General features: G+C 39.2%; 1 protein-coding gene across 1 annotated transcript in view; it reads right to left on the bottom strand.

Annotated features, from left to right (window-relative positions):
• The window catches only part of LOC126750940 (synapsin), a 164,179-nt gene that overhangs the window by 13,174 nt on the left and 134,651 nt on the right, over positions 1–16,354 (bottom strand). Inside the window, 4 exon segments of the mRNA XM_050460788.1 lie at positions 89–1,565; positions 1,637–1,804; positions 11,228–11,324; positions 15,319–15,536. Coding sequence (XP_050316745.1) covers positions 89–1,565; positions 1,637–1,804; positions 11,228–11,324; positions 15,319–15,536 — 1,960 coding nt within the window.

Consider the following 16,354-nt stretch of genomic DNA (forward strand, 5'->3'; position numbering starts at 1 on the left):
CCTCTATATATTATTTGCACTTTGCTTTTCGCTTAAGACTTTCGTAGTGTTAGACTAACGAGCAGTACGCCCACGGCCAGATAATTACCATTGCTCTCGGAGCGCGAATAAGATGGTCGTGTGTACGATGGCAGATCGGCTGTGGTGTTATAGGCGTTCGAAGCAGGGCTTGAGTTGGATGCATAGCCGGAGGTATCACCAGCTGCTGGCAAATTGGCGGGCGCGCTGTAGACGCTTGCCGAACGTATGCCCATCTTCGACTTCCAATCTGGGCCACCGCTCGTGGAGGAAGTAGCGCCACCAGCAACGCCTGTTGCATTGTTATCATCGGCAAGTGCACCGGCAACAGGGGCGGCATCACTGCTCGGGCCAGCTGTTGTCGTGTTTGTTGTGTTAGTATCCATGCGTGTAATGGTCTCAATGGAAGTTGAGCTGCCGTAATTGAAAGTACGGTTGTCCTTGCCGGCGCTTGGTGGCGTGGTCGAGGTTGAATTGCGGTAGCTGCTGCTAGCGATAGCGCCAGTCGGTGGTGGTGGTGGTGGTCCAGTCGGCGGTGGTGGCGATTTAATGCCCACATTACCGTTACGATTGATGCGCGATGAAATCGAAGAGGATGAGATCGATGAAGATGATGTGGTGGATACTGCGCTACCGATAGTTTGATTGGTTGCGGAAGTTTTTAGTGCGCCCTTATCGAAGGGATTAACGCGCTCTTGTGGCTCAAAATTGGTGACTGGCTTGTATTTGTTCTCCTCTTGGAATGTATCTAAAACGCTGGAAGATGGCTTGCTGCTGTAGCTAGCAGCTGAGCTGGCGCTAACGCTCATACTGCCCGCTGTCAATGTGGAGTTCGTTGAGGTGTCCGAGCGTGCATCGTATGGCTTCTCTGCGGTCAATTTGGGTGATGGCTGTGCTGAGATCACGTCTGAGGCGACGCTTGAAGTGCTGCCGCTCACCGACTTGCCACCGGCGCTTGCGAACGAGAATTGCTTGCCTAGAAACGAACCGGTACTGATGCCGCTTATGCCACTGCCGCCTGCACTGCCAGGTCCACCGCCACCGCTGCTTGTCTCGCTAGCTGTTCTTCCGCGTTTCTTGTTCGCTAATTCCTACATGTCACCAAATATCCCCGCAAAGGTCTTACGCAAATTCTTCATTGTATCCTCCGCATCTTCAACAACGGAACTCTGAGTTTGCGGAGGACGTGTCGAGACCCTCGAGGCCGACGATACGCTCGATGCCTGCGATGTTTGTGAATCACGACGGACCACACCGCCCGCACTGCCAGGTACACTGGTCGGAGCCGGTGCAGTTGGCTCCTCAGGTACCTCGGAAATGCTGCTGCGACTGCTGAGACGTCCTATTGAGCCGACTGCTGGTGAAGTACGCTCGGGTATTGGTGGTGGACCGCCCATTGGAGCTGGGCGTGGACCGGCGGGTGCCGGTGGTGTTGGTGCCATATCCTCGGTGGGACTCTCACCACGCGAGGAAATTGATGAACGTGAAGGTTGACGTATACCATGTGGTGGTCCACCGGTCTGTGCCATGCTTGGCCGGCAGACGTTCTGAAATGATTGGAATGTATGAGTTGTAGTTCCAGCTCAGCTTTCCATTAATATAATTGTAATATACTCACTTGCATTCGTGCTGAGACTAGGTCGGCGATCTGGCGCCGATCTTCTTCCTGACTATCGCCAATTAGAGCGAATGTACAATCACAAGCACTTATTATGTGCTCGCGGCCGTCTTTGCCGACCACCACGGAAATGCCGCATACCTCCATGCCGCCAAAGAGCTCGGAAATCTGCAAATGTTTAAAAATTTAGTCAATCAAGTTGCTAATGCACTATGCTGTGGACAAACATGCGGTTGCTGTGGTATACATGTGTTTGCAATTTGCAATTCGACCGACTTCTGTTATGCATTAATCAATTCGGGATTGCGGGCACGACTGGCCTAAAGTCTCCCTCTAATAACAACTAATGATACTGTGTTTGCCCAAATCGCAACACATTACGATTTATCGTTAGTGAGCTTAGATTGTTTATTTGTAGCTTGTATACTCATATGTACATAAGTATTTAATCGAATGACTGCGGTTCGCATTACACTAACCTCACCGCTCTCCTGCTGACAAATAATACGTATGTATATCGCTGGCTAATTCATTATTCAAAATACGCAGTTGATTGTTGTTGATATGTGGCCACAACAAACACCCCTGTTGGGCAACGTATTTGAGCTTATCAATTCAGTAGTTCTAGCTAGAGATGTATGACGTATACAAAATTAGGATTGTTATTGGTTGAATGACTCACACTGATAACACTGTTCAACGAACCTGAAGCAAACATTTGGGACTGATGTGCCAAAAGGTGTCTTGCCTATGAATTTGAGTTCACTTTAGTAAATGGTGGCATGCCGCCACTACACATCTTGACTACAATAAAAACCTTACGTTTTAGGAAATGTTTGCAAAACTAGTAAGAAACAGCCTCTAACAGCACAGTCGCAAAATGATGGTAAACTAGTGCCATGGAACCATCCCAGAGATACGATTTCTTAAAAAAAAAAAAACACAACTACTAACTGTTAAGGAAATTAAATTTTTAATATGAAGTACAATCGATGCAATTAAGTTCTGAATATAATATCATGCAAATTGCCTCCACGACTTCTTTGACAGCAGCGAATTCGTTGAACCCAATTTTGTAATACTTTTTACCCTAAATCAAGTCGTACTTCAAGCTTGAAGTGAACCTGGTTTATTGCTAAAGACCAATGACTTCAAATGACTCTAGAAGAAGTAATCTAATGAACTACTTGTAGGCCATTCAATGTAACAATTTCGTGAAATAATCGAATTTTCAAACATTTCTCGCAATAATTCGGTTGTTGCAAGTGCTGTGTGGCACGTAGCCCCGTCTTGTTGGAACCAGATGTTGTCAAGATCAACTTCATCCAATTGCGGCTATAAAAAGTGAGCTATCATCGATCTAAATGTACCGCTCTCTACTGACAGTAATGGTGTCACCAGCTTCATTTCCAAAGAAGTACGGACCTATGATACACCGATGACCAGACCAAAAACACACACCAAACTGTCAATTTAAGTGAATAAAATGGTTGTTCATGTATAATTTGTGGATTTGCTTCGCACCTGAAATGACAGTGTGCGCACCACTCAGATTGAAGGAAGCCTCACGGAAAAGAAATTTCTTTTTAAATCATGATCGTTTTCAAGTTGTTCCAAGTCAAAATCAGCAACTTCACGACATTTACGATGGTCTAATGATTTCAGTTCTTGAGTCAGAACAATTTTATACAGATGCAAGCCGAAATCCTTTCTCCGCCAGGTTGTGGCTTGAAACAGTCCCAATTTTTGAGAAAGTCTTGGAATCGACAACTTGCCGTCTTCAGCAACACTTGCCTGAACGTCAGCAATATTTTCATTTCTTCGAGCGGTTCTTTGCCTTATCGCCACTTGAACATTATGTAAAGAAAAGAATTACAGATCATGACATATTAAAAATGGCCGCAACGACACTTAGAAATAATATCATCCGTATTGTCAAACCAGTTATTTTTTACTAGAATATAGGAAAATTATGTATCATTATAATGTACTTAAAGCTCAAAAGAAATTATTCCAACTGAGCAAGAGCTTTAAAACGTCCAGAAAAAGAAATCTGAGCTTTGCTATTAGAACTAAATCGATATGATTTCTAGTAAGCCGTAGGCTTCAGAAGTTTGACTGCTGTCGGATCATTAGTTTGGGAATGATATCATTTGGAGTGAAACAACTTTGTTAAGTTCCACAAAATAATTTTGGATGACCGTAAAGTGAAGTTGTTCGAGAGAGCAGGCACTTTAGAGATATAAAATGAATGTATATATCATATCATTCACGAATATTTGGGTATGAGAAAGTTCTGTGCAAATTGGATGCTGCGCGAGCTCACTTTTGACCAAAAACAGCCACATGTTGATGATTCGGAGCAGAGTTTGGAGATCTTCGAGCGTAATAAGCCTGAGTTTTTGCATCGATATGTGACAATGGATGAAAGGTGGCTCTACCATTTCACTCTCAAGTACAACCAATAGTCGTACACATAGTTACAACAATTCTTAAAGAATGCCGAGATATGTCATAGAGAATTAAACTACTAGTAAAGACGAATCAGTTATTTATGTTGTAGGCTTTCAGTTGTAAGACGTTGACAACTTAACCTAAAATTTCAAAAAAGATTGAGTTGTTAAGGAGAAATCTAAATTGGTAACATTTCAACTGAAGTTGAGTTGGGTTGTAAAAAGTTCGATAATTTACAATACCACTCCTCGGAATATATCTCAATTCTTACGAAAGTTATCACTTGCATGCAGAGACTGACGGAAGAACGGATGATCGGAGAGGCAGACATTCCAAAATCCATGTTTTCATCAGGCTTGTCAATTTTACTATATAAAGGGGTCCAAGTAGAGGTACATTTTTCAATAGCCTTTTTTTGACAAATCACGTGTGAGTCGTGGGTAGTGTCAAGTTGTCATGCTGTTTTTGTTCAGTATTGCTTAGCATTTCAAAGACTTTCAAAGACTTTGCAAAGACTTATGCCAGAATAACGTTTACAAATCGTTCAACTTCGTTCTGTAAAGAATATTTTTCGCGCACTTCGTTCAACTTAGAGTTAACGTAATCGGCCTACTGAGCGTACTATTCGCAACACCATCGCTCATCTTGAGATCCAGCGTCCATTATTGGGAAATATTCGACCGAATAGACTACGTCCGGCAAGCACTGAAGAAAATATAGCAGCGTAACTGCTATTTTGTGCACACGAAAACCATGCAGAGTCGCTTCGGCGCCGTTTGCAGCAAATCGGGCTGACTATGGAACGACTTGGCGCATTTTCCAGTCCAGATCTTTTATTAAAAGCATACAAAATACAGTTTATGGAAAACTAAAGCCGGTCGACCTTCCCAAGCGACATCGCATTTCGACGTTTTCTAGCAAAATTTTATTCAGCGATGCGGCCAAATTCAGGTTCAATGGGTATATAAACAAGCAAAACTGCCACATTTGGGATGAAGAGCTGCATCCAGGAAAAACAATGGTGTGGTGTGGTTTGTGGGCCGGTCGAATCATAGGTACATATTTCTTAAAAAATAATGACAGTGTGAATGTAATCGTCAATGGCGACCGTATCGCGTCATGAAAACCCACTATTTGATGCCTGAAATTGAAGCTTGTGATCTCGGCGACATTCGGTTTCAACAAGACTTCCCACACATTCCATCAATTAATGAATTTATTGAAAGAACACTTCGGTGAGCAGATAATTTCACGTTCTGGGCCGGTTTATTGGCCAGCAAGATCGTGCAATATCACACCGTTAGCCTTTTTCCTGTGGGGATGTGTAAAATCCAAACTCTATTTGGGCAATCCCGCTTCAATTCCTTGCCTTGCCCTGCAGCAAAACATAACGCGGGTCATTCGTCAGTTACCAGTCGAAATGCTTGAACGAGTCATCGAAAATTGTACTCAACGTAAGGACCATCTGAGACGTGACCGCGGTCAACATTTGAAAGAGATAATCTGCAAAAAAGAAATGCCAAAAAGTGATCTTTCGAGTGATAATAAACATTCCCCATTCAATTTGAAGTTTCTGTGTTTATTCTTTAAAAAAGTAGTAAACCTCGACATGGACCGCCCTTTATATGCCAAAGTGCTTACGCCAAAGACGAGGTTTATGTAATCTGTATCTAAAACTTTGAATTCTCAATGTGAATTATTAACATAAACCTATAAAATTTTCAGAGCTGAATCACGATTGTTATTTCGCAGTTATGTTTGATGCATATGCATAACAGAGCAGGTATTTACATTTACTGATGCTTGTTTCAATTTCTGTATAAATTGGCATTTACTTGTGTACGTATGGAATACATACATATGTACTATATATATGCTGTTCGTGCATAATCCAGACAACATCGGCATTCATATTTAATGTATTTTACATGTAAATTAAGTAGTAAATACACAAATATACAAGAACATAGTTGCATGACGCAAGCAAGCCAAATCACTTTATGCCAAAGGTAAAACAAATCCTCACAGCAAAATGCCGATGCCAAGTAATGAAATGAGTCATTTGACAGACATTACCATTTAGTGCAATATATTCTAAATATTATTAAACTATCAATAACACATACATACAAACAGACATTTTTATACATACATATTTATAGTATACATATGAGCAGTGCAACTGGAATTGTTTTAGGCAAAGCGCCAAATCACGTGCTTTTACATGGTTTTATTAGGAAAATGTCAGTTTTGCCGCCTTTGAATTGAAGGCAATGAGATCCAGAGGCAGTGCAACGGCTATTAAGTGCAGTGGGTGTGGTGTAGATTACGTGCAAATGCCTTGTTTTTGGCAACAACTACATGGCATGTGGAAGTTTGTATGAGAAACTGTTGCACTTGACTGCAAACGAGCGATTTTAGTCGCAAATTTTCAGGTTTCCTTGGGTTTCTTTTGCCCGAACGCCTTGAAATTAATAGAGTTAAAGCTATTTTAATGGGTGTTGTAAATTTATTATTATTAATTTTGTTAAGAACACTCACGCTTAAGTGCATTTTGATATATTGTGTGTGCGATTGGTTATGACAACCTTAAGTGGCACTTGAAAATGTTTTTCGGCAAACAGTGGCTCGTGACATAAAGTGGCTGGCGCTTTACGCCTTTTCTTGTATTAGCTCAAATTAATAAATACTTTTTTTTATTAGTTAATAGTTCAAGAAATTATGCAGATATAATTTTTCAAAATATTTTTAATTTTTTCATCAAAATTTAGTTTACTTAATAAGGAAAAAATATCTTTTATGAAGGTCTTTATCTTGATTGGCCCGGATGTCATTTATAAGCTTAGTGCTCCGATTTGAATAATTTTTTGAAGATTGTGGCGTTATCTTGTAAAGTAATTTTTACCAAATTTCGTGAAGATAATTTGTCAAATAATACAGTTTTCCACACAAAACCTTGAAATTAATCAACCAATTTGTACTATACATTGTACATTGTGACCCAAAGAAGTAACTGGAAATTGCAAATAAAACGCAAAATATTTAATTATTCGTCAATATTTTTTTGTATCTGTTCGATCGACAGGAAACGGGTTCGACGGAGCAGTAGTTTCAGTTTGGGGAACAAGAAAATTTCACACGGAGCCAAAGCTGGTGAATACGGTGGTTGATCGATGATATCCATTGTCAAATAATACATTTTTCTTCAAACTTAACCTTCTTATGGAGCCAAGGATTTCCAACTCATGTTTCTCAATTTTTACTCAAATGCAGCTTGCAATACGGTCTGTCCCTTCCAATTAGAAATCCGGATATAACGACTCTGACAGTCTGATCCCTTCTGATATATAACAAATTCTTTTAGTTTACAAACAAAATGTGAAAAAACTAAATATTCCTTAGAAAAATAAAAATATCTTTTACGAAGATCATCTTCTTGATTTTGGAGTCATTTATAAGCTTTGGCGATTTGAATAATTTTTTTGAATTTGTGGCGTTATCTCAAGAAAAGTAATTTGCACTCAAATTTCGTGAAGATAATTTGATCAAATCAAATAAATATTTTTTTCCATTTTCCTATTCCTACTTTACTTCACACAAAACCTATCTTAAGTTTCAATTTCGGTAATCAACCAATTTGAACTATTTGAAATACAAGCTATTGTGACCCATAAGAAGTTTGGAAAATGATCATTTGTAAAACACAAAATATTTAATTATTCTATTTTTTTTTGTTTTGTATCTGTTCGTCGACAAAAAACGGGTTCCACGGAGCGCTAGTTTCAGTTTGGGAAACAAGAAAATTTCACACGGAGCCAAAGCTGGTGAATACGGTGGTTGATCGATGATATCCATGAATTGTTCTTCACAATTCCGTCCATTTCCGACTGATGTTTTCACGCAAATGCCTCAATACGGCCAAATAGAAATCCTTATTGACAGTGATTGTACTAAAAGAGAAATTGAAAAAAAATGTTCTTTTTTACTTCTCTCCATTCCGATGTTATTTTTTCAAAAAAAAAAAAAAAAACAAAACGTTACAATCTCCGTATAAATTGTTAAGATCTGTTCACTACCGGTGTCAAATTTGAACGATGGGCGTGGTACTGTCAGCATTTAGGTGAAAACTCATATCGCAGGATCTACTTCTTCGCTTTCAACCAAATTCGATAAGTAATATTTTCCTATTCCTACTATTACTTCCCATATAAGATAATTTTAAATTCAATTTGATTCTCTTCATTTCCAGTATATAAATCATGAACAAATCAAAGTATCCGGATAAAACTTTCCAAAGATAGTACCGTCAAATTATTTTATTTTACGTTCGAAAATTCTCGAAATCTGATTGTAACTTTTCAAGAACCCAGACGCCAAATATGTGGAACTCATATGGCTAATTTTTTGCCGAAAATATCGGTCAATCTCTGAGATATATTATTGAATTTCGGAGAAAATGTTTCTTTCATACTAATATAGCCTTATGTCAAAAATAGGTTGACTTAGATCAATACTTCCCTTAGTCCATATGTACCTAATATAAAGATTTTCGAATTTTCAGTTGAATTTGTATCACATATGTAAGTTTTGCCAACATCGGAGGCAATATAAAGTATATGGCGATCAACGTACGTTGATTTACTTATGTCCATCTGCCTGTCCGTCCATCCGTCTGTCTGTATATACGCGAATTAGTGCCTCAGTTTTTTCTTTTACCTCCAAGAAGCTAGTCATTTTTGGAATCGCGGATGTTGGACCCCTATAGAATATATTTGACTTACATATAAATACTTTATAGGACCTCCGTCGTTTATACCCTGTTCACAATGTAATGAAAGAACTAAAATTCACTAATAATTATTTCGGGTATATTAGCAAATCCTCGAAAAAATGATAATTTAATGTATCTTTTCGACATGTAAACGGCAGATTAACACATTCTTCAATTAAACAGGGTTTGTATGGAAAGTAATATGACTGAGTCGATTTTAAAAAAAAATTGTGGAACCAATCGTTACAATTCTTTAAAAACTTTCAAAATAGGCTCCTTCTGCGTCGATGCAGCGCTGCAAGCGCGATTTCCAAGTCTGTCGTCTCAAAATTCTTGACTTTCATCAGCCTTTTCAGGCAAGGAAACAAAAAAAAGTCCGGGGAGCCGCATCTGAGCTGTAGGGCAGCTGCGGACGCATGGGGATGCCGGCCTTGGTTAGGGAGCCGTTCACAAGAAATGCGGTGTGAGCCGGCGCGTTGACGTGGGGCAACTTCCAATTGGCTGTGATGTCTTGTCGGACCCGATTGACTCTTCGATTGAGTCTCTTGAGGACTTCCACGTAACACTTGGCGTTGACGGTTTGTCCAGGAGGAACAAATTCATGGTGGACGATACCTTTGATGTCAAAAAAGACTATAAGCATCATTTTCATTTTGGATTGGCTTAAAGTAACATCTGGGTAAGCCAGATTGATCATACTCTTATCAAACGTCCCTGTCGCAGATTTACCGAGTTTCACACAGAATTTAGTAGCGTACCTCTGCTCTAACGAACCCAGCATTTTCGGCTTGCATGACTCACAGAAACATGTCGGACGAAAATGTTTGTCCTGACTCTCTTGGTGCTCGGACAACTGACCAGCCGAACAAATTCGTTAGCTAGGAACGCCCTCTACTGGACAAACCCTGTAATTGGTTAAAATCTTCGCATATTACTAATATTACAAAAATAAGTTAATTCTCGCTTGGTTTTTCGAATTTCTATAGTTAAGCCGATAAGCCCAGTGTTAACTAAGAGTAGACTTTAAAACTTAAAGTTATAAACAAACCTTAAAACTTTCGAAAAATTTGTTCATATGATTATAAAGTACACTCAAGATCAAAGCTGACTCAGACTGGTTTATATAAAATGTTTGGTTGGATTGGTACAACCTTCTTTAATTCGTGTGAAGATTGATCTTCAGATGTTTGTTTACGTCGTCAAAAGTTTGTCTGTTCATTTTTATATATTCGGTCAAGGTACTCATGGTGCGTTCCCTCTAGCAGATTTTTCAGTTTTGAAAAAAGTTACAGGTCAGAAAGGTTAGTGTTATTTCATTTTTGGTCAAAATGTCAATCACAATTTCGCTCTAATGTTGGACTGTTTTTAAGTCGTATACGAAATTAGTAATACGCTTGATCAATATAGGGTCATCATACATACATATGTTGTATTACAATGGTGACGACACATATGAATGTAATTAACTACGTCTACCACACAAAATATTTTGCAAAAGTTGAGTATAACCAAACTGAAGGCAGACTTTATGGAGATGTCGCTCTGAAACCAACACGACGATTTTCAAGATGATCTTGAGTGTACATTAACTGTGACAGAAAATGCTTTTATCCAGTTTACACACTAATTGCGTCTCATATGTCACAATTCATTCCCAAAATAATATGTTATTTTTGCATTTTTCGCTACTGGAAACGTAAGATCTTTGTTGCGAACCTAGAACCTACGAAGGGGTAGCTCGGCACGCACTGGATAACATCTAAACACATCATTAAACGATATTTCGAAAAATTAGAATTCCACAAACCTTTCCATAACGTTATGCCCCGCTAGTATATAATTCGTCCTGACATAATTTTGGCAATATAATACGTTTTTTTTACAATAAGAGAACATTAAATTTGAGACTCACAGCCATAATATGCCGTTAACATTCACATTCTCGTAGTAATATTTGTAAACTTGTATTAGAATGTACGCGGCACTGTTCGTCAAATAAATCAATGGAACTATTAGCGCGCCGGCGGGGTATACAAGTCAAAACTGTAAATTACAGTAAATTTATGAGCATCGCCTAAGCGGTTGCGACTAAACGAGCTTTGATACGCGAAACAACGCTTGAGTGAGTGCACTCGAGCTATGCGACAGAGAGAGAGCGTGAAGCCGTCATCGAACCGGATTTGATTGATGCAGACAATTTGCAAATTGCAATTCGATGAGATGATAGCGATACAAAGCCATTCGTTGGCGGCTGCCATTCAACCGCTCACCGCCGTGTCTGGGAAGTGTCTCACTTTTTCCGACAATTTTTGCTTAACAGTATATATTTTTTCTGTGTTGGTGCTTTTGTGGTTTATGCTACTCACCTCATCCACCCAGGACTTGTACTTCTCCGTTAACGTGATTTGCTCGAGCATCGCTGAGCCTTGATTAGTTTTCCAATGGCCTGAGATCGATTTGCGCCTGCAAAGGAGATAGAGAGTATATCGGTGAGGGGAAAATCTCAAAATATGATTAACAACAAAAACAAAATAAATTCATTTAACAAAATTGTAGCATAAATCACGAAATAATAAGCGGCACTTTGTGCTGACTTAAATGCTTAAATGGTATTATTATTAAATTACGCGACTATCGAGTTATTGGCTGGTCGGGCGTACCGTTGCAGCAGTCGGCTTCGGTGGCGGCACTTGATTGGCGGCAAAAGAGGTCTTTGACTGCCGTAATTTCATAAGCGGCTTTTGTTTTCATTGCGCTCATAACGCCTTTGTTGTTATTGTGAATTTATGTTGTTGTTATTATTATTGTGGTGGCATATCAATGCGCACTAAATGCTGTAAATGCTATATAAGTGCCGAGTACAACTGCATAAACGACCTGCACGTTCGCGCGCTTTTTTAGGAACCTTTGTGGTGAAGTGATTTCTCAAGTGCTGCGTGCGCGCCCTCGCGTAATGAACTTCCATTCTTTCATCGCACTCCTATTTACTACACAAAATCCCCGAGTGCTGGGCATCGATGCAAATGCAACACTACTTGCTGCTGATAATTTATTTGTAACTTATGCGGCGAACGCGTTGCCAACGTGTACCTGTGCTGGTGTAACTTCTGCTGAACAGTGGTTCAGGTTGGGTAAAAATGTGGTTAAAAAAAAGGCAAGAAGAACTCATGCAAGAAAGCTTAGCTTCATGCATATAGGGTGCTTCGGAAACGAGACTGACAAATATAAGACTGATGGATTTACTTCTCTTGACTTTCCGGTACTTTTGTGCAGGAATACTCAATAATCCTCCTCCAAAAGGATTGTTAAAAAGATACGAAATGGAATTGAAGGATACGATATAAGTAATTAATAAAGCTATAAATTTTTTAATGTACATTTCTCTCATTGGTCGGGTAGTTATTATAAAGAAATATCAAAAAAGCCTGTAAACGCACACGGCCACAGTAAGTCAATTTCCGCTCTTCGACAATTCTTTGGATGTTATTATTAGATGTTCTTCTAATATTCAGGATATCAACCAATAGTCGAAGAAGATGAACTGAAGAATACAGTTTATAGCGGCGTCAACGGCGTCACGGTACCTCTGGCAATAAAATACAATACCAACACAACCACTTTATAAAAAATTGTATTATGTCAGAAGAATATACGCAGAATTAAAGCTTACGTTAGGTAAATAGGCTGTTTTTCGTGAGACCACAAGTAATCCCACTTGAACAGCTGGATACACCTAAGTATGGATCAAAAAGACCGACGCATATCCATAAAGCGCTTAGAGCCTGCCACAAATTTATTGAGTTGGCCAATGGATGAAGATTTGCGTAGAAGTTCACCCAAGAAAGGAAAGTTCTGTAAGCGTCATGCACTTGGGAGTAGCCAAAAACTTTTTTGCTTTTTTATATTTTGCTCAACCAGCTCACGACTTCCGTTCTTAGAACAAGTATAATCTGGGTAGCCAAGAAACATCCATTTTGAGGCGAGCTTAAGTGAAAAGGCGAATCATCCTCCGCAGGGTTGTGCGCTAGGTTTGGGATGCGCCACGTAAAAAAACAACAACATATTGGGATGAGAGACCCCCTTTTGATGACCACCACTGCAAACGTATTAAGTATTAGGGTTTAAGGACATGCATCGGGAATGTCCCGTCCCTTAGTTGGGAAGGTGCCGCTTCCCAGCTGGTTGATGCACTCATAAGAAGCCTCGAAATCCAATGCAAAATGACTCTAACCAACAGGTGATACTTCGGACTGAGTAGGTAATTGAGAAGTAAAGTCTTCTCTCGACAAACAAAGACCAAATTTTACAAGTCGCTAATTATCCCCGTCCTGCTATATAGTACATAGGCGTGGACGATGACACCATCTGATGAGTCGGCATTACGAGTTTGCGCGAAAAGGGTTCTGCCGAAGACTTATGGTCCTTTGAGCATTGGCAAAAGTCGAATATCGCAACCGGTGGAACGATGAGCTGAACGAGATATACGACGATATTAACATAATTCAGCGAATTAAGAGACAGCACCAACGCTGGCTAGGTCATGTCGTCCGAATAGATGAAAACACTCCAGGTCTGGGAGTGTTCTACGCAGTACCCGCCGGGGAAGCAGAGGAGGAGCAAGACCTCCACTCCTTTAGAAATACCAGGTGGAGAAAGACCTAGTTGAACTTGGAATCCTCAATTGGCGCCCAATGGTGAAAAGGAAGAACGACTGGCGCGTTGTCGTTAACTCATAAACCAGAATATCTACTCCGCCGGGTTCGTTGAAAGTTTAGCAACCAAGATACTTCAGCCTTTGTCTGGCGAAAGCTAGATAGCAAAGAAGAAAGTGCCTAGAAGTTTCCACCTTATCTTCCTCCCAGCAACAATAAACAAAAAACATTGTTATGTGGTTCTAAACAATTGAAGCCTTCTTTCTTTTGTTGTCGTCTGTTCCGTTATTCGGAATTGTCAGATCTATCGCGATGTGTAAAAGTATACATCCTCCAGAGCTGAAACAGAAACTTTTACGGATTTTTATTTACTAAATAAATTTCCAAGTACTCGACTCTCATGGAACTACTATTTCTGTATAGGTGACCTTTATTGAGGAACAGGAGAATTTAAAAAGAAATTTGAGGCTGCTGGAGATCTATTTTAAACGAAGTTTTAGCCAACATTCCAATTTCTAAAAGTTTTATTGAAGGTTTTCATAAAAGAATTGGAACTGCATGACACTCAAAAGTCAGTTAGGCCTTTTACCCTGTCATTGCTGGCGAAATTTTAACTACGTAAGAGTGACTATTATCGAAAATGTTTGCTGAATATGAACCCAATTTTAATCACCCTGTTGTAACGTTACCTAATATCATTAAAACAAAGTTTATATGTGAAAATCTTTTTTATTTAAAAATATGTCATCTCGAAATTAGCCAAAATTATTGTCCAAAGCAACAGTACAATCTTCAAAGAATTTGCTCAGATCAAATCACTATAGCATATACATACATATGTAGCTATCATACAAACTGCCCGCTCGAAGTCAAGCTGTTGTATGAAATTTTTTGTGTTTGGTGCACCCGAAGCTAACTGAGGCACATACTAAAGCATCAAATGTGAACCGCTATTCTTTTTCTATATCTATTTGATTGTTGTAAAATATTTGTGACTAAAAATTTTTAATCGTTTTAAGAATTCCGACATTTTCGCCACCGTACCATAAGCACCAACAACAAACACCACAAGCCGCCGCTGACCACTCTCTGCACAAACACTTACACCAACCAAAAAAAACCGTCTGATGGTGCGCATTTCAATTACTTTACACAATTGCATTGCAACGCCAGCGAGCGGCAGTTGATTTCATCTTGTGCCCTGTTGCTTTGCACTTTTTAACTAGCCGACCGACCGCTCAACCACTTAGGCAGCCGCTGATGAGTGGCACACAGAGTAAAATCAAGGTCAGCGAGTCAGCGGACAACTTAATCCATGTCTTTAACGGTGGCCATTGACAGTGTTGATGCAATGCATTCGTGATTCGTTAATAGCATAAAAGGCTTGCGCTCCTACATACATTTACATACATACATACAAATAGGCGAGTACGGCTAGTTACTATTTTGATTGAAGATTTCTCATTTCTTTCAAAAGCAAAATAAAAGGAAAGCGAGTAATCGATGTTTTGCATTAATTACGCGCCTGCACGAAGTGATGCCACACGAAATATGGATTATATACATATACATACATACGTATGTATATAGATATTTTGCTTTCAAAGCGATCTTCATGTGTCTGGCTGACGTCTGCGTGCCTACAACTCAATACAGTTCTGATTGTCTGCGCCACGCACTTGCATATAACATACATATATATATAGATATATATATATATATAATATATAAGTATATGTGCATACATATATGCATATAGTATTGATGTACATACATGCACACACATTTAGGCTTGCAATACTTACATGAAGGCCTTGTAATTATTTCCGATCTTCTGAATGTGCACATCGAACTTAGCATCGATGTACGGCTCAATGGTGCAGTAGCAGTGCGCATCGTTGCCCGAACCGGTGACAAGGCCGGCTGCATCTTGCAGAGCGCTCTGATTCTCCAGACGTGCGGTGGCCACACCACCGTGGCAATGACCTGCCTTCAAAACACACGGGAACTTGGTCCAACTGAACTGTAAGCAGAAAGCAAAAAGATTCGAAAAATAATTCACTATATTGATTGCATTCTCAAAAGTTAACCGCAAAATTAATATTTCAGGAAATACCAAATTGTATTTATTGGATGTTACAAAACAAATGTGAAATATAAACTAAAAATAAAAAAATACAAAATTAAATAAATTTGTGGCTTTATTACCAATATGAGTACTTTAGTATGTTCTGCTTCTTCTTTTCATGTATTTTTTTATATATAGGTACATAAGTATGTAAAGTATATTCACAAACAAAAAAAAACTTGTTCGGTTGCACTGAAGCTATAATACCCTTTACAGTTGCATTTCTTATAGCAAAAATGTATATAAAAAGATCTTAGTCTTAATTTTTATCTGTCAGGCTGTACGGTAGCTATATGCTATATATGTATGTTCGAACTGAACAATTTGTTCAGATATTAGAACACTGCCTTGGATTATAAGCTTTGTCAAATTTCGTGAAGATATCTCGTCAAATGAGAACGTTTTGTATAGAAGAACTGAATTTTGTTCAGTAAGTTTATATGAGAGCTATATCCTATATACGTAGCGGTCCAATCTGAACCGAATATATTGTTTGTTGCATTGGCATGGAAAATAAATCGTGCCATATTTCGCGAACTTATCATGACAAATAATCCGTTGTATAGTGCGAGGGCTGCTATATGTATATATTCTGGCCTAGGGCAACACTAAGTGTTGCCAGGTGCAATCTGACATTTCCATTGGAAAGTTTGACATTTTTTAGCATAACATCACTCAGAACGTTTTGTTATTTAATCGTGAATTGTTTTATT

This window comes from Bactrocera neohumeralis, chromosome 2 (genome assembly GCF_024586455.1).
Source record: "Bactrocera neohumeralis isolate Rockhampton chromosome 2, APGP_CSIRO_Bneo_wtdbg2-racon-allhic-juicebox.fasta_v2, whole genome shotgun sequence".
Classification (NCBI taxonomy): domain Eukaryota; kingdom Metazoa; phylum Arthropoda; class Insecta; order Diptera; family Tephritidae; genus Bactrocera; species Bactrocera neohumeralis.